The following is a 25,597-nucleotide window of genomic DNA, read 5'->3' on the forward strand; positions in this document are numbered from 1 at the left end:
AATCTGTGCCTGCTAAGACCCCCTCTCACAGGCCTAGCTCTAGTTCACAAATGCTTAGTCTAGCAGAGGATCTCATTTCTTTAATCCGGGGATCCCAATCTCACACAGACAGGGCCTCTCACCCACCTCCAGAGAAGAGGCCTAGAGCAGAGCCCCTGAACCAGTTTCTACAGATGATTCCTCTGATGATTCAGATAATACTAACCCTCCAGAGGCTTCTTTCTCCCCTTATGAAGACTCTGATGCTGAAGAGTCCATCCTTCTGCCTCTCCGCCTGAGGAATTTTCCTTTGGGGAAACCTTGCATGCTATGAGGGAACAATTTCAGTGGCAGGGCCAGGATTTCTCAGACTCTAGGAAGAGGCTTAGAACCTTTCTGCATTTACCACAACATAGGCCTTTAGCCATTCCTCCAGTTCTCTCTGTTGTAGATGATGCATTTAATGATGCTTGTACTGCTCCTGATTCACTTCCACCGGCCCCTGCTAAGCCCGATAGGTACTACAGGGTTCCGGATACTCATCACCATTTGTATAAAGCTCCTTTTGCAGATCCCGAGACCATCTCCCAGGGTCCTAAGGCTGTAGCAGCTACCTCTGCCAAAAGCCCCCTCCCCTCTGAAAGGGAATCCAGGTCCTTAGAGAGATGGGGTAAAAAAGTTTACACTTCTGCAACTCTTTCAGCTAGAGCATTGAACTGTCAATTCCACATGATCCAGTATCAAGAATTTATGCTAGACCAGTTAACCAAAAAGTTGTCCTCAGATGAACCATTAGACAAAAAATCTGTTCAGGAAATGGTACATAACATTCAGCAGGTCAGTAACCATTCCTTAAAATGCGGCTATGATGCACTGGAAGCTTCCTTCAGATCAGCCATGACTGGCACAGTTATCAGAAGGCATGCATGGTTAAAAGAGCAGGCCTTACCAGACCATGTGAAATCCAAATTACTAGATGCTCCCATGGACAAGATCAATTTGTTTGGCTCTCCTGCACAACAGGTGCTGAAGAAGATGGAAGAGAAGGCAAAATCTGTCCAAACAGTGAAAGATTTCTTACAGGTCCAACCTCCAAGGTTTAGCAGGAATTGGCCCTCCAAGAATTGGTCCTTTCCCGACTCCTCCAGAGCCCAGAGAGGCAGGAATAGGCGTTCAAGAGGCCGAAGTCATTCCAGAGGTGCCTACAGGGGACGCCAGTGGCAGGGTAACAACCAGCGAGGTGCAGCCACGGACACAGCCACCACCACTACTACAGGACAATCACAGTGACTTGGTTCTAGCACCGCCTACCAGAGAACAACTAAAAGCACCCTTGGGCGGGAAGCTAGTTTTATTTTCAGTAAACTGGCATTACATCACAAGAGACAAGTGGATTTTGCAGACAATAGACCAAGGTTACAGGTTTCACTTCCATAATCTACCAGGGAAGAGAGGAATGCCAAACCTACCTCCAAATCAAAAGGCAGAAGCTCTAAAACAAATATCTCAATTATTAAAAATGAGAGCTGTGGAAAAGGTACCATCTATGGAGCAAGGACAGGGATTTTACTCCAGACTCTTCCTGGTACCAAGAAAAGAAAGCAAATGGAGACCTATTCTCGACCTGTCCGCTTTAAACACATTCCTCATTGTTCCAAAATTCAAAATGCTGACCCTACAGCAGCTTCTTCCCATGCTGGGCAAGGAGTCTTGGCTGGTAACTCTAGATCTCAAGGAGGCATACCTGCACGTCCCCATACGACCAAATTGCAGAAGATACCTCAGATTTCTTGCAGGATCAGAGCATTATCAATTCTCAGCATTGCCCTTTGGCTTATCTACTGCGCCCAGAGTGTTCACGAAATGCCTGGCATCAGTAATTGCTCATTGCAGGCTCCAGGGAATCCAAATCTACCCTTACCTGGACGACTGCCTGATACAAGCGGACAACAAAATCAAGTTAGCAGAACACTTGAAAAGGGTCATTTACCTACTACAAGCCCTGGGATACACAGTCAATATAAACAAGTCAAGGCTGATACCATCCCAAAGGATAACCTTCTTGGGTGCAGAGCTGGACACTTCGAAGCAAATGGCATTCCTAACAGTAGAAAAACAGGAGCAACTCCTCTATACTTCTTGGCATTAACAAAGCAGAACCATCTAACAGCAAGAAAAGTCCTGCAAGCCTTGGGTTTCATGGCATCCTGCATAATATTGGTTCCACATGCCAGACTGCATATGAGAAAGTTACAGTGGTACCTAAGGAATTTATGGTCTCAGCACAAGCACAGCCTAGAAACCCAAATTCCAATAATTCCATGCCTGAAGCAAGAATTCCAATGGTGGGCTCAGGCCTGTCAATCAAACAAAGGATTGCCCTTCCACAACACTCAACCAAGCCAAACCATTACCACGGACGCCTCATACCTCGGTTGGGGGGCCCACATGCTAGACAAGTGCATACAAGGCTTATGGACTCAAGACCAGCTGCACCTACACATAAATCAAAAGGAAATGCTGGCAGTAAAACTGGCAATTCAGACATTCAGACCATTTCTTCGACAAGGTCAACTGTTGATAAGGACAGACAACACCACAGTTATGTGGTACATCAACAAACAGGGAGGCACACATTCATACCCTCTATGCCGGATGGCAATGGATCTCTGGAATGTGGCCCTGAGTTACAACGTTCAGTTACAAGCAATTTTTGTACCAGGAAAAGAAAACATTCTAGCAGACATACTAAGCAGGACTACCACGGATGCCCACAAATGGATGCTGCATCCGGACATCTTCAAAACCATTACAAGAAAATGGGGACTCCCTCAAATAGACTTATTTGCATCCCCACGCAATCACCAACTAAAGAATTTCTGCACAAGGACGTACCACCCACTTGCTTGGAAGGTGGACTCCCTATCTTTCAGTTGGAAAAACCTGACAGCATATGCATTCCCACCACTTCCTTTGATGCACAAGGTGCTATTGAAGATCAAGGAGGACCGTCCAAGGATCATCCTGATAGCTCCTGACTGGCCAAGACAACATTGGTACTCATTACTGAGGAGCATGTCTCGGGAACAAATATGGCACCTACCCCTTGTTCCCTTGCTGTTAACACAGAACAACTGCAACACCCTGCATCCAAACATGAAAACACTGCAGCTAACTGCCTGGAACATTGCATAAGAACAAATGACCCAAATTTATCCCAAAGGGTAAAAGACATTATCATGGAGGCTCGCAGACCCTCAACAAGAAAAAATTATTCAGCAAAATGGAAAAGATATTTCATTTGGAGTACTGCAAAAGGAGAAAATGTGTCACTGGTAAACATAGCCAACATCCTGGAATACTTGGCAGAGCTCTTCCACAAAGGCCTGTCCTATTCTTCCATCAAGATTCATGCATCAGCTATTTCAGCAGAATACGACTTGGATCCTCCAGTCTTCTCACCTCCTCTGCTCAGGCAGTTTCTGAGAGGAATTAAAAATGTAAAACTGCCTAGGAAGCCACCATTGCCAGCATGGGACTTGAACTTTGTGCTAGAAAAATTGACACTTCCTCCTTTCGAACCAGCAGCAACAGCAGAATTACAATACTTATCATGGAAAACTGCTTTCCTGTTGGCAATCACTTCAGCAAGAAGGGTATCTGAGCTACAGGCACTAATGGCAGTACAGCCCTTCCTGATCTTCCACCAAGATAGAGTATCCATGAGAACTAATCCTACTTTTATGCCTAAGGTGGTCTCCAGAGTATCTTTGAATCAGGCTATCCACCTACCTACATTCTTCCCCAACCCTCAGAACAGGGGAGAAAGGTTGTTGCATACCTTGGATGTGCATAGACAATTACGCTACTACCTGGACAGGACCAAGGGCAATAGGAAAACTGACCAGCTACTGGTAGCATATGCAACAGGAATGGAAGGAAAAGCAATTTCAAAACAGACAATCTCTAAGTGGATAGGAAATTGCATTAGATTTTGTTACTCCTACCATGGAAAGAAAACTCCAGAAAACATCAGGCCTCACTCTACAAGGGCTACAGCCACTACCACAGCTTTTCTACGAGGAGTGGCTACCAAAGACATTTTAGAGGCTGCTACTTGGAGCTCCGTGCATACATTTGCCAAGCATTATAATTTACCTTTATACTCCAGATCCCGAGCAGGTTTTGCCACTGCTGTTTTGCAAGGGATCTTAACTACACCATAATTTTATTTCTCCTCCTCCCCAGTTTTGCTATGGTATTCTACCCATTTGTAAGGACTGCAGATGCATCCTTGAAGGACATAGTACAGTTTTGTACCTACCATAAATGTAGATGTCCGATAGGAATGCATCTGCAGTCAGGATTACCCACCCTCCTTCCCCTCTGTGGTACTCCTAGGGTATTTGCCCATCTTGTAGCTAGCTGGGGGAATCTATTATGGTGTATTTGTTTGTATATATGTACTTACATGCCTATTTTTTGTTTGCTCTCTACTATTTGGAATCATTTGCATTTATCCAAATTTAGCCTTCCTAGAGGGCACCTGGCATCTGGGGCAAGAAACACTGAGGAAAATGGCGTCGGCTGATGCCTTTATACCCAAATAACTGCAGCTATGACGTTGGGTGAAGTGCGACACCAGCCGAGGCCAGACCCAGACTTTGGAATCTGGCCGACCGAAGGGCTGCCTGACGACAGGACAACCCATTTGTAAGGACTGCAGATGCATTCCTATCGGACATCTACATTTATGGTAGGTACAAAACTGTACTTTTTCTGCCTCACGAGTCTATATTGCTCAGTTTTGATATTTCAGAGTTATAGTTAGGATTTCTATCACTGACTTTTTTTGCTAGCTTGAACCTTTATTTTATCCTTCCTTACCCTAACCTTTCCTCTCTCGTACCCTCCCCATCCCCATCCCCTGTATTGTAACAAAAAAAATAGTAGTTCCTTCCATCTGCTGTCTTAGTACTGAGTACAAGTCAAACAGTTGTGTTGATGTGGTTGCTGCTTTCAGTACTGCTAGCTCCAGATAGTGTTCATCTGGAGCTAGTAGTATATCATGTTCTAAGGCCTTTCCTATGGTTAGGTTAGTGTTCTAAGGCCCTGTTTCTGGTTAGGGTAGCTGCTTCAGGATGGATAAGAATACTAAGGCTTCTAGGTACAAAAAATGTAGACAGTGAAAATCCCTTCCCATGATTGATGCAAGATTTGTGGTGTGTCTTGGGATAAGGTATTGGATGCCAACTGCCCATTAATAAAAAAAAAATGTTAGTTATTTTACTTTGTTGAGCCACTGTAACAAATTGCTTCTTTAATGATTACTGCAGTCTAACATGTCCAGTGAGAAGGAACATAAAGAAAAGGATAAGGTCATACCCATTGACAAAGATAAACCAGACTGTCCCAAGAAAAAGAAGTAAAAAAAAATAGTGTATGGCTCTGATACCAATGTTGTAGAGAAACTTTCTGTAGCCAGGGTTCCCAGGCAAACAGTGAAAACTTCTCCTCACCCAGGACTTTTGATGTTGGCTTACCCCATCCACTTTGGCCACTCCTGGACCAGGAACTTTCCCATATTCTCTCCTCACAGTCTGCATCAGCTGTAGCTTTCTGTTCTAGGTCCCTCCACAGCCCCACTTAACTAGATTGGTGTAAGATGATGATGGTGTTTATGAAACCTCATCTTTAATATGGTGTAATCTCATCCCCCTTTGAGTCAAGGGTAGAGTGAGAAGAGGACAAAGCCACCTTCACTACCATTCCTATCCTGGGGCCTGTTACGACTCCAGGAGTATTGGAAGCTGCAGACTATCATGTGACAAAGTTCTCAGCACCAACATTTTATTTTCTTCACTGTTGATGAGCTCAGCACTAGTGGACACTTCAACTCCAATATTGCCAATGCTGCTGACCGCTCCCCCTTCCCCCCCACTTGGCCCAACAGGCTCAGTGCCAACCCTCAGCATGGCCTGAGGGGCTCAGTACTGAGTGCTGTGTCTCAACTCACTCCCAACCCGTCTGGGGCCTTTGTCGAGGTTGATACTCTTGGCATTCATTCCTTTAGTGCTGAAGTCTTCCTTGTTAACCTCTGCTCCAGAAATGTTGGTGTCAGTGGTTGGTGATTGTGGGTCATCCTTTGGTATTGAAATTGAGGTCTGTGCTAAGAGCTTGGGACCTGGGTATTTTGGTGGATGGATTAACACAGAGGAGATACAAGGTAGTTTTTGTGCAGGAACAGGTACATGCGCCACTAGTTCCATCCATGGACACCACTGAAGCTAAGACTTTAAGCCATTCATCTGTCTTTCCCCCACAGGACAGAGGACCTTATAGGCAGGGATTTTTGAGATCTAGGATGCTTTCTGCTCAAGATCACTCAGATGAGTCCCCTCAAAGTACCCCTAAGAAGAGTGAGTGCTAGACAAAGCACTTAAACTCCCCTTCAGAGTGTCCTTCCTCAGATATGGATCTCTGTGTAGGAGAGGAAACTCTTCCAGTCCTCTCCTGAAGGCACTACATTTAATGAAATCCTGGAAATGAGGAATGAGGGGATCAGGGCCTAAAGGATCGCATAAGAGGCTTATAGGTCCTTGTCCACAGGAGCATGGTTAGTACCTTTCTCCAACAAGCTTATTGATAAGGTTTACTGCAGAGGGTAGAGAAAGCCGCCCTTAACCGAGAAAGTCCTTCAAAAACCTTCAGAGTATTGCAGACCCCAAAGGATTGGCAACACTGGAACAGAAGTCCACTTGTTGATTTCATAGTGGTGTCAGTGGCCACCAAACATGAGGTGTCAGAGGATGCTCAAGCTATTTATCCTTTTTATACAGTCATGGATGATGGATATTCTTGGGAAACAGGTGTGTGTGTGTATGTATATATATATATATATATATATATATATATATATATATATATATATATATATATATATATATATATATATATATAATTTTTTTTTTTCAGAGTGATGAATTAGTCTGCACATATGATAAGGTTTCACAGGGACTTACCTGACTATGGATACTCTGAAACACTTTACAATGGGTGAACTGAGACCACAGTTAGGGAATCAAATGGCAACAATTAATTCTAAGTGCTCATTCCCACTGCTGTAGTCACCTTTGTCTGTTTGGCATGTATCCTGCCCAAGATGCAACTGGCCAGGCTTCAAAAAGTTCTGGTTCCCTACCAGACCTACACTGTGACCGAGAACCCAGTAGTCAGGGTGTAGAGAACTTCAGAATGTTCTTGCTTGCTCAAGGGAAAGTATCTCTGAGGCTTCATTTCTGGGAGTTAAATCCCAGTAGGGGATCTCTTTCACACATAGAATATTGTCTTCTAAAATATTTTTGATGTATGTTTTTATTTTCTGAAGAATTCTGGCAATTTTATTAATACCATAAGTTTCTTGACAGAAACTGCTATTTTTAGAGTATTTGTTATTGAGTAATGTGTATGTTTTGTGAGAAAAACATACTGGTTTTGAGACATTTTAACTGAATTGTGATGCTTTTAAGATTGGGAAGTGTTTTTATAGGTTCATAGGTAGGTACTAGGGTATCGGCCCTGGAGCCTATACAAGCCCAGCCAAAAAGGTACCCTGGCTTTTGCCACCCAAGAAAATTATTTTCCTGTGCCATTGTAGAGCAGAGCCACAGAGGTAATCCCCGGGGTGAATTTCCTATTTCCCATCCAATCATCAAGATTTTTCTTGAAGAGTGCTAATGAGGAGCTTTGTTTGATATAGATAGGTAGTTTATTCCAGAGCATGGGAAGTCTCTGGGACAGGAATCTATCCCTCTGGCATGTTCTGTTTATTGTGGTGACAAGATTTAGGTCCCTAAAGCATGTAGCTCGGAGGGATTGGGATTTCTTTAAGTGGAGCATGTCCAACAGCTCTGGGTTTGTCATAGCTTTGTATGTTAGGCAGAGATCACATCTGAGTAGGCGATATGCGACGGAGTAAAGCTGGAGTTTTTTGAGACTGTCTGCATAGCGCATCTGTTTGAGGCCGGTAATCCTCTTTGTGAGGTATTTCTGTGGCCTTTCCAGTTGTTGTAGATGTCTTGCGAGGTACATACCAAAAGGGATATTGTACTCTATAATGGGTCTAATGAGTGATGAGTAGAGGGGGAACAGTGACCTCTTTTTTTTCTGGATGAGAAACCTTTTGTGATGAGGTGTGCCGCGTAGAAGGATTTCCTGACTACTGTGGCGATGTGATTATCTAAAATATTTATCTGTATTTAAAATGGTGTTTGAGTGTTTTGTGGCTTGTGTATACTTTGACAGCCTTGCCTTCATTATTTTACTGCTTGAAACATTTTGCTTGAAGGTGTTATATTTAAGCATCTTGAAGTGCATTTCAGGACAATAAATGTATCTTGTATACACTTCGTAACAACTTACCTTCACTTATTGTTTTCTCTCGGTGCTTTGTGAAAGGGGTTTAGAGTTTTGACAGGTTTTGTGTACTGCTTGTGCTTTTATTTTTGAATTTTGAGGGACTGTGTGGGTAAGTTTAAGTAAGTGTGCTGCTTGTGAACACTTGTCTGACAACTTGCCTTCCAAGTGATTTTCCAGCAGTGGGATTTCTTCCTTGACCACAGTATGGATTCTTACACCGGTCCTGCTGTTTTTTTCTCCCCCATACCAAAAAGAAAAACAGAATAAGAGTCCTTGCCTATAACTGTGGACTCAAACATTACCTCAGCAACCAGTGGGTGACTGTGCGATGGCCATTTGTTGTTGCTCAGACCACTCACTGGTTATTCCGGGTTCCACTGGTGTAGTCCCTTCCACCCCCATGGATCAGGGGTAGCCACGTCTTCTAGGTCTGGTAGTTTCTCCTAGAGGTTCCTTTTGGAGAGGCTGGGGAAAGAGGCCTCTTGCCCAAAATGGAGTGCCATCTCTGTATGTTTCCTTCCAGAGATGTCCCTAGCAAAAAGAGTTAGGCATTGCTCATCTAAAGTTTCTGTTCATAAGGATGACTTTTTTATATCTTAGCCAGGCGTTTTATTGCAGGCTTTCTATCCTGGAGAGCAGAAATCCATACCAAACAACTATCTTGGTCAATATTTTCTAGAAGAAAATATGTCAGAGGATTCTGACATAGAGGCAGGGCTTTTTCTTTGTCTAATTCTCAAGCCCAGGACTCTTATTCAGAGCAAAGTTTGTCCTCTCTAACTCCATTAGTGGAGTTTTCCTTTTTAAAGAGTAGTTCTAGTTTGAATTTCGTAATTTTGTGGGAACAAGTAAATGTTCCCCCTAAACTCAAATGATGTTATGATATACTGAAAGTGGATTTACCTCATGCTACACCTAATCCTCATATTATGCCAGTTTTGGATGGCATGTCAAATGCTGCTGCAGTAACCCTTACCCTCAGCCTTCAGTTCCCAAAAAGGCAGAATAACTTAATACCACCCTTTCACCTGCAGACAAGAAAATAAGGCATGTCAGAGATTTCATAAGACAATTTTCTTCTTCCGGTTTGTTCTGTCGGGTGTGGACAGCCTGTGGGATATTTTTGACTAATTCCTTCAGCAGGTAGATTCTGTTGAATCCTGCAATTTCTAACCAGTTTCAGGTGTCTATAAACACTTATTGAACAGTGTGTGATTTTGCAGATACTGTGTCAAGCGCCACTGGTTTGAGAAGGTATGCCTGGATACATTTTCAGAAGTTTTCTGATGAGATAAATTCTGAGATTTTAAACTCTACTTTAGACAAGTAGGTTTTGTTTGATTCTGCTGCTTCTCAGGTTTTCGAAACGTTTGACAGAGGGAAATTAGTGCAGGGAGTTACTAAGATTTTTCAGGCCCCACATTATAAATCATAGAAACCCTCTTCATTTAAAAAAGACAAATTAATCAATCCCTACCATCTTTTGGCAAAACAGGGAACAAAAAAGATGTGGCAGGAGGAGAGCAATTTAAAAATAACAGGGATACTGTCAGGAAAAGGGAAAGACTATACTTTGAAAATGACTATGCCTCCATTCTTCCTTACACTCCTGTCTCTGTATCTCAGAGTTTGTCCCATAGACCGTCTGTCTGCCTTTCTGTTTAGCAACATATTGTTTCAAGCTTTTGGGTATTAATACTGATTCAGGAGCAGTACAGTTGGCACATAGATACACATACCTCCTTTCAGCGGAATTCCTCCCTACCCTCCAAATCCAGCATAGCTTTTTCCTCAGATTCTTCAACATATGCTTACCTTAGGAGTCATACTTCCAGTGCCTTTAGACCAAAGGGAAGAAGGCTTCTACTCTAAAATGTTTCTGGTTTCAAAGAGTGAGCTTTTCTGGAGACCATTTCTAGATCTTGCCTTTCTTAACAATTTGTGCAAATAAAATTCAAAATATTGATCCTTCAGTGTCTGTTACTAGTTATTTCTTTTCTGAGTTTTGTGGCAATATTAGGCTTAAAAAATGTTATCCCTTTCCCATAGCGACAGGCTCCAGAAAATTTCTCAGATTTTGTGTCTGGATCACATTAGCAGTTCTTTCCATTACCCTTTGAGTTTGCTATAGCTCCTACCGTGTTTATAAAATGCATAATTCCAGGGAAAACTTATTGTAGACTGCACAAAATTCACATTGTCCTTAAATGATTTATGACCTTTGCAGAGTCTTTTGCTAGATGCCAGTGGTCCTTAACATGGGTTTCTTAACTCCTTACCAGTCTGGGCTTCATAGTAAATGCTAAAAAAATCCCTCCTTGTGCTTTTTAGACTGATTGTCTCTTCAAAGGCATTGCAAACATAGGAGATGATGAATTTGTATCTGGAAACTTTCCTCGTTTTCTCCAATCAGTCTGAGACTTCAGCCAGAAAATATAGCAGGATTCTAAGGTTTGTGACTTTTATGTTTCTTGTGATTCCTATTGCCAGGTTGTAATGAGAAAAATTCAATATGTATAAAAAAATATTTTGACCCAACATTCTCATTCTCGGATTTTGAGATTCCAATTTTGAACTTTATCAAGAAAGAATTGAATTGGTGGTGGGAGCTCGGACATAAACACACAAAACATCAAAAATGTATTAGCTGTGACCCATTATAAAATCTCTTCCTGACCTGTGTTCCCCAGGGCAATTTCAGGCAATTACAAACAATGCCATAGTGAAATGATAATAAACACGGGGGGGGGCACCATGTCTTTCCTTCTTTTAAAGCTGGTAGTGTTGGCTTGCGAGTTAACTCTACAGTATTGTATAACCCTCCAAGTTGGCTTATTTTCATCAGAGCAAACTGTAGTGGCAGACAAGCTGAGCAGGACCAGGAGAGACCTTAATTAATTGAAATTGAATGAGGGGTACTTCCAGGACTGGATCCTTTTGTGGTGAACGCCTCAAAATAAAATTGTTTGTTCCCTTCAAAGTGGACAAATAAGTAAATTCTGCAGCTGGACTGCTTGCAGGTAGGCCTGGAAAATATGCATTTTTCATTCCCTGGTTGTGAATATTCCTGGATGCATTTTCACCATTTCCACTGATATCCAAACTCATCTGAAGATTCAGAAAGACTCTACAAAAATGATTATGGTGACTTCCTTTTAGCTCAGGCAACATTGGATCCAATGTTGTCGTTTGTCTGGATTCAACCTGTGGGTTGTCAGATGCCAGCCAATTTCCAAAGACTTCAGCCCGCTGGGCTCCGCTTCCTCTACCAATAATCCCCATTTCCACCAGAGCTACCGCAGATCTACTTTGCCGCCATTCCAGACAGCAGCTCATTCATGTGCTATGTTGAGTGTATCCTTTTTCAGAGAGTTTTTTGAGTGTGCTAGTTCCTCTGTCTTAATTTTTGCTATTGGTGTATGTTAGATTAGCTTGTTAGAGTTAGTGGAAGGTTTAGTGGTTTGCTGCTTCTGCTGTGGCTGTTTCTGGCCTGATGGATCTAAAATCTCAAGGCCGTCAAATCCCCCTGTGGCCTTGTCTCTGCAACCACAAGGCTGGTATCTCACAGCTGATCTCCTTCAGCTCCCTGCCTCAGAGTCAATATTCTTCAGCTCTGTTACCTTAGAGCTGGCTTTCTTCGGCTCCATTGCTGGCAGGGCCCCTTCTCCTGCCATTAGTGTGCCAAGCACTTTTCTGGCGAGAGGGGCTTCTTCAAGAAGACCTTTTCTCCCCTTTCTCCTTCTGCTCTGCAGGAGTTTCTATCAGACTCCTCCCCATCTCAGCCTCTGGTCCAAGCTTCTCTAGCCCAGATTCATAGGGTGTACCTGTTGCTTGGCTAATGATCTTCCAAGCCTTCCTCAGTGGCTTCCTCAGCTGTGTCATCCTGGTTCCATTGGCAATTTGAAGACATCGGAATTGGAGCAGTTGATGCAGTCTTTTTACAGGCACAGATCGAGTTAGATTTCATCTCATCATCTCTGGGCCCTTGCCTGAAGCTACGTTTTCCTGGTTTCTTACCTCAAACCCTATGAATATGAGGTCTTCAATTCCTTAAAATCAGATCCAATAACCTGGCCAGTCTCAACTCTGATCCCTACCTTGGTATCCTCAACTCTGGTGGTGTCTGAGCTGGGAGGACCTAGAGGGGCTGACAGGTCAAAGAAGGGGTCTGCAGGTCAGTTTTGATTCATGTTTTGGGGTTGTTCCTCCTGCTTGGGGCTTTGTCCGCTATAGTTTAGTCCTGGTCTCTGAGTCTGGACAAGGAAAAGTGGCTCTGGATTCTAGTGCTTCCTTGAGGTCTTTCGACCCTAGGTTTGCTGGTTGTGGTCTGGCCTATGTCTGCCTCTGCTTTTAATGTAGAAAGCATGTTCTCCCACCAAGAGAAGGAGTGGTCTAGTACAACTGGGGTCCCCCTCTTCCATGTCCCTGAGTCTGTGGCCACCACTACTTAGCTTCTCCAGGACAGTTTGCCTCCGGTGGCCTCCAATCTGGCCTCCCTGTAGGACACTGCCCCCCTGGCCTTTTCCATTTATCCCAAGGAGTCTCAGAGGTGGGAAGTGTCAAGTAAGAGGAGGTGGCACAAGACTTGCCTGAAGACACCCTCAGTGAGGACACTGACCTCGAGGGAGGAGAGGGGTCCCCAAATCACCCTGCTAAGGTACCTTTTTTGGTAATCTTTTGGAGCTCTTTCCCCAGGGCAGATATTGGACTGCAGAAGCTCATTCTGTGGAGGAGTCAGAGTTTTTGGAGTTCTTCAGGGTGGGCCCGTCCACGTCCTGGGTAGTTCCCCTCAGGATGCAGTTATTGCCCTGTTGTTCTGGAGGGCATGGAAAGAACTTGATATGGTGGAACTGATCCCCAAAAGCTTAAGATCATTACTCCTCATAAGGATTAGTAACACTGGAGTAAGGGGCCTGATGTGTATGCAGTCATGGTGAGGGTGGCCACTATGAAGGGCATTTTGGAGGAGAGTTCATTGGTCCATCCCCCAAGTAGATAATCTGTGGCATTGGACCTTTTAGGGAAGTGCACCTATGCCTCAGCCACGTTCGCTCTGAGGGCATTAAATTATCTAGCTCACTTTACCAGGCTTCAATGGGACATTGCGTCAGAAGTATCAAGAGCAGTTTAAACACAGCAAACTCCAGACTCCCAGAGACTCAGCTGTCCACCCTCTAATCCAGTCCTTATGTTTCCATGTGTCTGCTTTCCAACGTAGCTGATGGCACATCCCATGTGGGGTGGCACTGGCATTACTATGCGTCACCATGTTTGGATAAGGTTGCGTGACTGTTTGGACTACTTTAATGCCCCAATAGATGGCTCATATCTCTTTGGGCAAAAGTTAAGGCACTTTAACCAGCAGTCAGCAAGACAGAAGGACGCTGTCTGCCATTGTATTTTGTTTAGCTACCCCTCAATGGACTTTCTTTCAGAAGCAGAAGGGAGAAACACCTGTTTTTTCTGGAAATCACAGCAGTCCTTTCAAGAGGCTCCTTATAAAGGTTCCCCTGTGGTCTGTGGGGGGACAACCACAATGGATGCCGCCCAGGGCTGGCCTGCAGAACCAGGGCATTTGTAGAAGTTTCTCCGGGAAGCTGTTTCAATGACTTTAAAGAGTTGCCTGACGGTCCTGCTCTGGTGGCCGTCTGAGGTTGAATGATTCTATATCCGTAAGTTTATGAGACCATCACCTCAGACACATGGGTGTTGAGTCATGTCCAGAGATTATGCATTTCCATTTTTACAGATTCAAAGTATAATTTCCGAATAGCTTCCAGATGTGCCACTCTGTTAGAGAAGAGCATCAACCATTGAAATTCAGAAGCTGCTAACAAAGCAAGTCATCCAAGAGGTCCCACCATACCAATGAGGATCTGGGTCTACTCAAGTTTCTTTTTGGCTCCAAAGAACAAGGACTTCAGGCAAATTCTGGATTTGAGCAAGTTTGTGCATCAGGCCAAGCTCGCCATCCATTTCACCTCTTTTGAGGAAGATGACTGGATGTGCTTGATAGAGCTCCAGGACGTCTACCAACAAATAGTTTGTGAGGCGGTTCAGGAGATTTCTGCACTTCTGGCTGGGGGATGATCATTACCCATTCAGTCTCACCACTGCCCCATCCCCCCAGGTGTTCACCAAATGTATGGCAGTGGTAGCATCCTGGCTCAGGTAACAGGAGTTCTAGGTCTTTTCCTACCTGGATGGTTGGCTTCTAACCAATCCCAAGAGAGCATCCCTAATCTGGGCCAGGGACACCTTATTTCAGCTGTGCAGTTTCCTAGAGATCACAATTAACTACCAGAAGTCCAGTCTCCATCCAGTCCAGTCCTTGGCATTTATAGGTTGCCATTTGGTCGCTGTCTCCCAGATTGCCAATCTTCCAGTGTCCAGAATATTGAACTTATGGGATCTGGAAAGGTCTTTGATCATTTGAAGAAAACCTCCAGCATATCTTATTCTCAGGTTGTTGGGTCACATGGTGGTTGCCATTTGTTTGGTTCCCTTGGCCAGTTATCATATAATGGCATTACAGTGAATTCTGGTAGTCCAGTGGTCATACTTTACACATCCAGTGGATTTTCCATTCGTCCTGACTCGTTTGCCAAGATTAAATCGGGTGGTGTTTGGACTCTCCCTTGCTGTTCACCAGGAGACCATTTGTTCTTACCTCTCCTTAGGCTATGGTCATGGCGGGCACCTCTCTTCTGTAGTGGGGGAGGGGCATTTCAAAGAGAGGACTATCCAGCGGATCTGGTCTGCAGCCAAGGCCAAAATGCACATCAGTGTCTTGGAAATGAGAGTTGTCCTCCATGCACTGCAGGCTTTTCAGGACATTCTCCCCGAAGGTGTGATTTCTGTCCAGTTAAGACAGTATGTGGGTAGTCTGGTATCCGAACAAACAGAGTAATCCAGTCTTACCTCTTTGTCTGGAGGTAATGAGGATCTGGCAGTAAGAGTTTTCAACTCACTTTTTTTCTGATTGCAGTGCATGTCCCAGGGAAATCCAACATCTTGGTGGACAGTTTGAGCAGGAACATTTTACTTCCTCACAAGTGGTTCCTGAATCTGAGGGTTGCTGCTTGGATTTTTCGTTGCTGAGGCACTCTGTGTTGTGACCTTTTTGGTCCTTAGTCAAACACCAAGTGCAGACGCTACTATGCCGTACTTCCTCCTTAGGGACAGTCACCCAGGGATGCTTTCCTGTACACTTGTCCCCAAGGTCTTCTATATGCATACCCTCTGACCTCATTGATAATTAAGTTTCTTCAGAAAGCAGCCCATTATAGAACGACTGTAAACCTCATTGCTCCCTTTTGGCTTCACCAGATGTGATTTACCTACCTTTGGTCTTTCCTCAGGTACCCTCCATGGGTCCTGGATCCCATTCTGGATCACATTTCTCACCTGGCAGCTTGGATTCACCCAACATTCAAATGATCAAGTTAATAGCTTAGTTTCTCCAATTCCCTTGATGGCCATGAATTCCAAGCTTTCAGACAAAGAGTCGTTCACATCTTAACTTCTTCCCAAAAGGCATCTACTTGTAAGGTATATGCTAGTAAGTGGAAGCGTTTTGCTTTGTGGGCTTTCTCTCAGGGCTTAGACCCCTTTTCAGCACCTTTGGAGGCTATTCTCAACTTTCTTACATAATTCTTTAATTCAAGGTCTGGGTACTCAACTATTAAAGTGCAGTTGGCAGCTATATCCTGGGTTACAAAGACATGCATCTGGAGCCTTTCTCCCTGGGCCTCCACTGAAAATTGGCTTTGCTCCAAGTCGGACTTTCCCGGTTAACAAATGTTAACTAAAATAAAAATAAATAAATATCCAGTTTTAACATTGGTGGGGATAACGTTCCATTGTCTGCCCTTACGATCTTGAAGGCCTTTCTTAAAGGAAGCTTTTTACTTTGTCCACCGGTATGACATCCTGCTCTGCCTTGGGACTAGCATTTTATGCTCCATGTACTGGCTGCACCTCCATTTGAGCCCTCTGCTACTGTTGATATGAAATTGTTCTCATGGAAAACTGTTTTTCGTGGCCATTACCTTCTCCAAACATATGCCAGAGCGCAGGCTCTCTCTGTTGTCCCTCCTTGTATGGTCTTCCATTGAGATGGTGTATCTCATACACCGGACCCTATTTTTCTGTTTAAGGTGGTAACAGAAAATAAGTAATTCTATTCATCTGCCAGTCTTTTTTTCCCAAATGTCCTAATGGGGTGAAAATCTTCTGCATTGTCTTGATGTCTTGCAATTGAGGTTTTATTTGGATAGGACAGAATCCTTTAGAAAGTCTAATCAGTTATATGTCTCATTCTTTAATTCTCATTTAGGTGCTGTTGTATCCAAGGTTCTCTTATCCAAATGGCTTTCTGATTGTATTTCCTTTGGGTATGATTTAAAGGGGAAGTCTTTGCGTCACAAATCTAAAGGGCGTTATAGAAGAGCTATGGCTACCTCTACAGTCTATTTCTCCAGAGTTGCCTTGGATGACATTTGTGTAGCTACAACTTGGGAGGGGCATCACACCTTTGTGTCCCACTACAAACTGGATATCCCGTCCAGGTCTAGAGCTTTGTTTGGTTCCACCGTATTGTGCAATATCCTTCCATGAGACTGCCTTTAGGGTGTTACATGGCTAGTGGCTCTGTCCCACAGGTTGAACCCAGACAGAAAAGACAACATCAGATACAAAATGTACTGTACTCACCATAACAGTAGATCCGTGTTGTCTGTTTCTGTCTGGTTAACTCCCCCACCGTCAATCTGGACATTCACAGGAGAGCAACAGCTTAAGGTACAGGGGTGTATCTTGACCTAACAAATGGAGTAGTTGCTGTGAAGAAAAGGAACCAGGGCAAGAAATTCATTAATTACTGTGTCTGGACAGATACCAGCTAAATCTCATTTTCTGGTATATACATAAATTACATAGATACTTGGTGTGGAGGTCGGTGATAAGTTCTGCTTCTTGCACCTCAGTAAATTATCATGTTGATGTGCATATGCACAGAAATCCTACACAAATCCAGAAGGGTAAATAAATAGCCAATGCTTGATATTGTGTTTCATAAGTCATCAATTGCTCCTGTTTTATTGCAGTTTTCCTGTTTATGCATGTGTCACTTATATAATCCAAAAAAATTGCACAAGTGCTTTTCTTCAGAGGCAGTCTTGGAGTACCAGCTGTTTAAGTGGCTGACTGAAAGGTGTGCAGTTTTATGTGGAGACTGAGGGAATCAAACTCAGAGCATGTAACTTGTTGACACCATTTAGATGTAGCCATTTGTCTTAAACTGCTTGAGTTCCATTTCAGAGTAATTTCACTTCATTTTTGCATCTTAGTTTGATTTGAGCCTTCCACAAAACTTCTGCTTCAAGTCTGTAAAGTTTTCAATGTCTTTTTATATGAAAAACTGATAACTAAACTTTTTCTCTCCCCTGCAGGTGCTGTATGTGACTACTGTAAATTGAACCTGTCGGAGCTTTACCAAAAGGAGGTAAGAGAGCAATGACTGCTTAAATTTGATAAACAGCACAAACACATGCTGTACAGGGCTGCGTAGGTTTGAGAAAAACTGAATGTAACACGTATTTGTTGTTCAAGGCATTACTTCTTGGCAGTTTTCTCATGTCCTTCCATGTATTTCAGAATATATTTACAATTTACATTACAAAAAACTTGACCAATTGCTGATACTGTGGGTAAAAAAATTACATGCTGTTGCTACTCATTTTGACCTCAATTTATTTACTTTTATAAGAAAAGTTCTGTATAATGTCTTGAAAGTTATTACAATTTTGGCAGCTATGGTACATTGTTAGCTGGCATCCTATTAGTGCAGTAAAATATTGCTCCAGATGTCTTGTTCAGAATCCTGTATCCAGTATTTGCCCTCAACATACAGAAACAAATTAAATCTTAAACACCAGGCATATCAAATCAAACCCGTCTTTTTTTCCTCAAGAGATTGTTCATCACTCTGTTGTAAAAGTAAATTAGGAAATCAGTCAGTCAGACACAGTTATTTTCATGGCATGAGATCCGGTGGCAACTGCAGAATCAGGGAAAGCTTGCAATGTCTGTTGGTTTGTTTCTCCCCAAAAAAGCTTACTGGTGGTTCGCAATTGAGCTGGTGTGCAAATTAGCCATTGGGCAAGGATGAAACAGGAAACAAACCAGAGATATAAAAGTTCATGCTTGTGGGTATGTCACCTGATAAGTCTGGAAGGGATTCTGTTGTCCCCAGTTGAAATTTTAAGTTTTTTTTTTCAAATATGAAAATTCTAAATGTTGGTTGATTTCAGGATAGTTTTTAAACCAGATGTTTGCAGATGTTAGGGATGCTCATCCAGTGTAGTGAACACTAAATTTTTTGAATGTGTCCTATCGACTGTGTTTATAAGCCTATAAAAAGGCATACCTGTCTCTGATACTCCCCCCTCCTTTTTGCCCTGTTATACAGAATAAAGTGAACCCCATTGATTCCACCACTTTGCAAGTTCATTGACATGACCTTAAGGAAATTGGTGGCAATGAGTATTTCATTCATTAGAAAGAAGTGTAAATCAATTAACTTCATTTTATTTCATTTGGTTGCAAGTTCATTTTCTTTCTTCATATGAAGAGAAAAACTAATCAAGAAGAAAAGCCTGTGTAAAACGAGAAGGATGGGTATCAGGCGCCTTTCAGAGCAGGGCATAACAAGTGGTCATAGATTTAACATTTTCATTGTGATTCATGGCAGAATAGCTTTGTAAGATTTATATATAAAACCATAGCAAGACCAGATGACAGATTCATAGATGTACTTGACAAGTTTAACAAGTGCCTTGTGCCCAATAAAAGTTTAGTGTGTGAAATGGACAGATTTGGAAATGTTAGACGAAACAAAAATTAGTATTTTTGAGTCCACACAAATGTGTAACACTAAACTGATGTTTCTTGCTAGATTTTATGAATTCACTTAACATTAATAGAGAAGTTAGAACACTTGGATGAAGCAGGCATGTAGCAAGCTAAAAGTAACCTAGCCAGCTCTCTAGATTTTACCAGAACCCTCAACCTTGTAGAAATTCAGGGAAAGAAAACTAAGACGTGTAAAGATAAAAAAAAGTTATTAAAATAGAAACAGTGTAAGAAATAGTGAAGAAAATGAAGTAGATTGAGCAAAGTAAACAAAAGAAGCATGTGTAAATGTCACAGAGTTGAGTTTGTAAACAACAGTGTAGATACTTCAGAGAAGGAAAATGAAAATAATGTATGCCATGAATCTTGCTGATTGGTCACATGCACTTCAGTCAAACGAATTCAAGAAAAAAGTGTGCATTTTTTCCTTAATTTTGCTCCAACGTCATATAGTGAAAAATAGGGAAATTCTGCTGTCACCTAGTGATTTTGGCATATATATATATATATATATAATTTTTTTTTTTGCCAAATTCCCTTTCAGTTGAAGTGGTTTAGATCAACTGACTTGGCTCCCTGTGCAGTGAACATAATCATTTTTCTAGTACATACATAAGTATGTTCGGAGTGGTAGTACAAAGAACATTCAGACCGAGACAGAGCGTCAACAAAACAGAATATCTAAAAATCTGCAAGAAATATGACACACACCTATGATACAGAGGCAGAGAATGAAGATGTAGGCCATAAGCAAAACATGTATATATTACATGCAGAACTTTCAGTGCAGAAAAAGCCAAATATAACAGTGAGCATTTTAAGTAGAAGGGTGGAGGAGATGCTAGCCGCCTCATCAGGCCGTCTCTATATATAAACAGATGAGTTAAAAAAAAACGGTTAAAGCCAAAGCCAGAGTTATATAAAGCAAAGAGAAGAGTTGATACATCAAAAGACCATTTCCAGTTAAGGTTGTTTTGAAAAGGTCAGAGTAGATACAACTGAAAAATAAAACAAAAAGTAAAAAAAAAAAAACATTCTTGGCATAGTGAAGAATCCTGGCCTGCTAAGGATAATGGTTTTCTTGTAAGTACATCACAGGAAACAGTGGGAAAAAGTGATGCAGCGGGGTAGAAAGAGTATAAATGATGGAGAATTGTGAGATGAAAAATGGACAATGACTCTGGAGCAGGCATAAGTTCTTAGTCACATCAGGCCAGTGTGAAGCAAAATGAGATATTCAAATGCAAGTACCTGAACCTTCAGAAGAGTCATTGACTGATTTGTAAATTGATTCATATGGGACAGTGTTTTAGCAGAGAGTATTTGTTACTTGATGACTACTGAAGAGTCCCAATTGTAGAACCTGTACTCTCCACATCCTTGCATATTGGCTTCATTTCTTGATCATGTACTTGTCATTCTTGGAATATAAGCAACATTGAACACTGGCAAATACCCATGTTTTAACAATGATCAGCTTAAAGAGCTTTGTGAATGCCAACAAATCCAACGGAAAGGTGACTCCGCTTTAGACACAACCCAGTAGACTAGTGGTAAGCATTATACAGAATGTTATCAGAACTGTAAGAATTGCCAAAACCAAAGGAATTCACTGGAAACAGTTGAGCAGTGTTGAAAAGTCTATAGGAAATCCATTCAGTTTGCTGATGGAGCTACTCCAATCATTCTGTTAAAGTACATTTTTAAAGACAAGATACCTGTTATAGTCAGGATCTTGTGGTGTTTCAGGAAATAAGGTATCCTCTTTTGTTACTGCAATTTAAAGGGTAAATTGATGACATTTTAAAGTTTATGCTAGTGAAAACCAACAAGCAAGTCTGCTCTATGTTTATTTATTTTACATTTGTTGACCGGGATAGTCCGACTGGATATATGTCCATTTTCAGCAGAGGCCCGGGGAGAAAAGCTCCAAAGCAAGTACAACAATTACATTACATTTATAAGATACTTTAACTTGGTGACCAAAAAATTTATGGAAAGGATCATAATTAGTTGGAACACATGACTGAGCACATGGTCCAAGAGACAGTAGAGAAATAGGAAATTGAAAATGTAGTAGCAGAAGTTCTCTCTATATCTTATGGACATGTAGTATGAAGGTGATGTATCATATCTTAAGCAAATTGCTAATAAATTGAATGATTTCTTGATGCATTTGAAATAAAAAGAGGAATTGGATGTAGACACACTTTGTGAGCAGTCTTATACTATCTTTGTCCCCCAGTCAGATGATGGATTACATGATCTTCAGCCACTGGGGAAAGCCTTGCTGCAACATATTTGTATCCCCAGAAAATACCGGATGCAGCAGACTCTTTCCTCTGTAATTCCTCCACAGGGACAGACTCCATGGGGTGTTGTAATCTGTTAGTACCCTCTGGGACTACTGTATTAATTTCTGCTGGCCATGAAATTTCTGCAGAAGGCCAAGCTGAGCAGGCCCTAAGTCATTCTCATAGCCCCTTTCTGGTCTTGAGAGGTATGGTTCCCCTTGCTGTAGTTCTTTGCTTATACAAAGAAATCTCTTCTTCTCAAACCTCACGTAGGTCCGCTGTCCCACCTGTCCAGTAAGTCTCCTCCAAACCTTCAGTTGTTCAGACTTAACTGCATGGTTTCATTAACATTCAGGGACCCAGCATACCCACATATGGTTAAGTCCTTAAACCAACACAAAAAAGAATGAAAAAAAAAGAACACTACAAGGAAGATCTGTAACAAAATTGGACACAGTTTTCTATATGGTAAAAAATAGCAAGGAGTAAGTCCATATATGGCTCCCCATATACCTGCACCTGTACAATTTTTAGTTGGTATGTTTGACTGGTTCTGGCCAGTCAGCCTTGAAGGTAAATTCAAAGTTTTAACTCATCTCTGTCATCCCTTAAAATATGCAGGGCCTTTCTTAGAGGCAATTTCTTTTTACAGCCACCTTTGAGAGGCACTGTCCCTCCATGGGATCTGAATTATTTGAAAACAAATTAACTCTCTCTGAATTTGAACCTGCTGCTCAAGTTGATCTGAAACGTTTGCTGTGAAAAATCATAACATTTGTTGGATATTGCTCCAGCAAAAAGGGTTTTTGAGCTTCATACCCTGTATTCTCAAACTTCATGCTTAGTATTTTACAAAGACAGAGTCTGCTTTAAGAAGTAACCCAATATTTATGTCAACAGAAATCTGGGGTTTAAACTTAATCAATCTACCGGTTTTCTTTCCAAAATTTTCTAATGACAAGTGAATACAAACTGCATTTGATTTTCAGAGGGAACAATATTCTTTCTCTTCAGCACTGAAGATTTTGAGAAGAATAGATAACGTTTTCTGTTTTTTGCAGGACTAGGCCAAAAGGTGTCCAAGACCACTCTACCCAGGTGGCTTTTTTAAATGCATTACCTTTTAATACTGTGATTCCATTAAATCTTTGCAGAACACATTAAAGAAACTCATTTCACATGGTCTGCTTTGACTTCACTAACTTGCTTCAGGAAATCTATTATTGACATGTGGAGCACAACATTATGGGCTTCAGTGCACATTTTTGCAAGACTCTGTAAGATGGATGTAATCTGTAGATCTAGGCCTACCTTTTTGGAGGCAGCATTCTTCATACTATATGTCATGAATGCACCCACGAGTAGTAGCTAGGAGTTCTGTCATAGCATTGAAGGGATGGACTACATATTGTTAGAAGACAGTCATATGACAATGAAGCACAAATCACAATGCTTTTATCTGTAAGAGTCATTATTTTTTTTTACCTGACTGCTTAAAAGTGTATTAATGTAGTAGATTGTATTGTATGATATGTGAAATAGACGAGATAAAAAAAAAAAAAAGCCTTGCATTACCAGGCTCAATGACACTAGAGGGAAAACTGTGAAGGGAGATATGCGGATGGACAAAGGGCCGGTAACACACTTGGGGCAATCTGTAATGGTTAGAAATAAAGAACACAAGCAGCGCTCTGTTTTCAGCTGGGATCCCTGCAATATGATTGACATGAGTAGATTACTGTAACAAACATGAAATGTTATCACAGGTGGTGCTCTCTTCATAAACCCTTGCAGCAGTGGAGTGGTCAGAGAAATAATTTGGTATGAGTCTAGTACTGATGTTTAACCCACAAGTGGCTGTATCACTGACAGATTACTTTATAGTCAATGTCTTTATGCCCAAAAGGTCCTGAGAGCTGCCAGCAGACTAAATGTCTATATTTGTTCATTTGTCACTAATATAAAAACAGAATTCTAATAATTTTCCTTTGTGTCATCTGAAAGTAATACTCTGTTAAAAAAATCAGTTTAACAGATTTTTGAAGGTGCGACAGACAATGGATTTTTGTCTCCAAGCATATCTAGTTATGTCATATATATACATCTTTGTATTTGAAGTGTAGTGTGTTATATAATTTGCATGTTACCAGTAATGTAGTGAACGTATTGCCATCATATGTCTCATTTAATTTAAAGTCCTTTTGAAAATGCCATGGGTGTAAAGGCAGCATGCTTTGGCTGTTCAAATTTTAATGAATTGTAATATATTAGTGGTGAGATCTGAACATGAACCCCCCCCCCAAAAAAGAAAGATTTGGTGTGGTGAAATAAATTGTGCTGCAGGTACCTCGTGTCCAGGCCATCACTTTTCCCATATTAATTGGTGTTAGTGACTTGTAAAGTAAAATAAATAGATTTGGTAGTCATTTGGTAGCCTGAATTACTGGAGTCAGTGAGCAATACTTTCCCGTCATGAGATCAGTGGCAATCCATCTGTGGTTACATTATTAGGGAAAAAACAGTGGCTATGAGAGTGCATTCTACTCTTAGAAATGTATTGGCGGTCGCAAACATGAGATGGCAGAACAAATCAGGAAGCAACTGCAAAAAGTGAAAGTCCATTTATTATGTGCAAATGAAATTGTGCAGATTTCCCCTGCTGGCCTTAAAATGAATCTGATGATGATCACTCTAAGAATGGTAGCTGGTGTACTTGCTATAGAATTGGGATTTGACCACAAGCAAATATCCATCTCCCATTTAGGTTTCTGGAGCACTAAAGACACCCTCTTCAAAGTTATAGAAGTAGAACCTTAAAGATATTCAACCTCCTGATTGCCCTTTTGAACTCCATAATGTAAAATTGTATGTTACTATGTCATTAAATTTTTTGAGAATATACTAATTCCTAGGCACTCATGTTGCTCACTCTACAGAATCCCATGCCTTTGCACATAGTCCTTTAAAGTGAGACAGGTTTTGTTCAGGGGAAAGAGTACAATTTTGTCATCAGTTAGGGCAAATCCATAAGCCTTTCTGACCCAGTGTAGTGCTAAGGACTTCAAGAAGGAAATGCTTGGAGTCATTTGAATAAAAATACACAGTCATCTTCAAACCAGTATGATAACATAGCAGTATTATTTGGTATCAGTACTTATAGGTGCTGAAGTCTTTGTCCTGTATCAAGATTAAAACACTCCGTGTCTAGGGTGAACATCAAGGGAGAAAGTGGGCAGCCTTTCCTGGCTCCTCTTACAAGAGAAAGGCCACCAAGGCCTGTTGTTTGTGATAATTTGACCTAAGGGAGAATTGTATAGAATAGCAATAACAGGTAAAAAAATTAACTTTGTTTACCGAAGCAGTCCAAAGATCCCCATGAGAGGGAATGGAAGAAGTTGTTGAAGTCAATAAAAAAGGAAGACGTGCGGGCTTGAAGAAACTGAAATTAGAAGTATCGTATCAAAATAAAAAGATAAAGCAAATCAGGAGTGCCAGCTGTGCCATTGTTAAAACCTTGCTAGTTGTACATCACCAAATTAGATTATTTTAAGCCTACCGGCCAAGATTGAAGCAAAAGTTTTGCTTCCTGTCAAAAGCAAGGTGGTGTAATTACTAGGGGTGGTTGCATCTTTACTTTCCTTTAAAAAAAAAAAAAAAAAATTCCCTGCCACCTTGAAAGTATAGAGCATTTTCCTCCCAGAAGAAATATCTTTGATATTTTATTAGGTGCTTACCCAGACTAGATATGAAAGTTTTTAAAAGTGATTTGGGACCTCCATCAGGCTTTTGGGCTTTACCTGACTTGAATGTGTCATTTGACTGTTAGATGTCATAAAAACTAAAGGATTTACAAAGTTCTTTGAGCTCCTCCTGAGATACCCAAGGGTGTCACTGAATCAAGAAAGGTAGATGTTCGTGTTTCACTGTTGCGGTCATCACATTTGGGTTATCTGCTTGCAGTAGCCCTCAGTCGGCCTGATTATCAAAGTCTT

The 25,597-nt window shown here is 41.6% G+C and overlaps 1 protein-coding gene across 1 annotated transcript in view; it reads left to right on the forward strand.

The window, feature by feature from the left end:
* POLD1 (DNA polymerase delta 1, catalytic subunit) overlaps positions 1 to 25,597 on the forward strand; it is a gene marked incomplete in the record, with an annotated part of 1,583,142 nt that overhangs the window by 1,381,172 nt on the left and 176,373 nt on the right. Inside the window, 1 exon segment of the mRNA XM_044059378.1 lies at positions 17,850 to 17,902. Coding sequence (XP_043915313.1) covers positions 17,850 to 17,902 — 53 coding nt within the window.

The sequence above is a fragment of the Protopterus annectens genome, chromosome 17.part0, assembly GCF_019279795.1.
Source record: "Protopterus annectens isolate FY-2018-M chromosome 17.part0, PAN1.0, whole genome shotgun sequence".
Classification (NCBI taxonomy): domain Eukaryota; kingdom Metazoa; phylum Chordata; order Ceratodontiformes; family Protopteridae; genus Protopterus; species Protopterus annectens.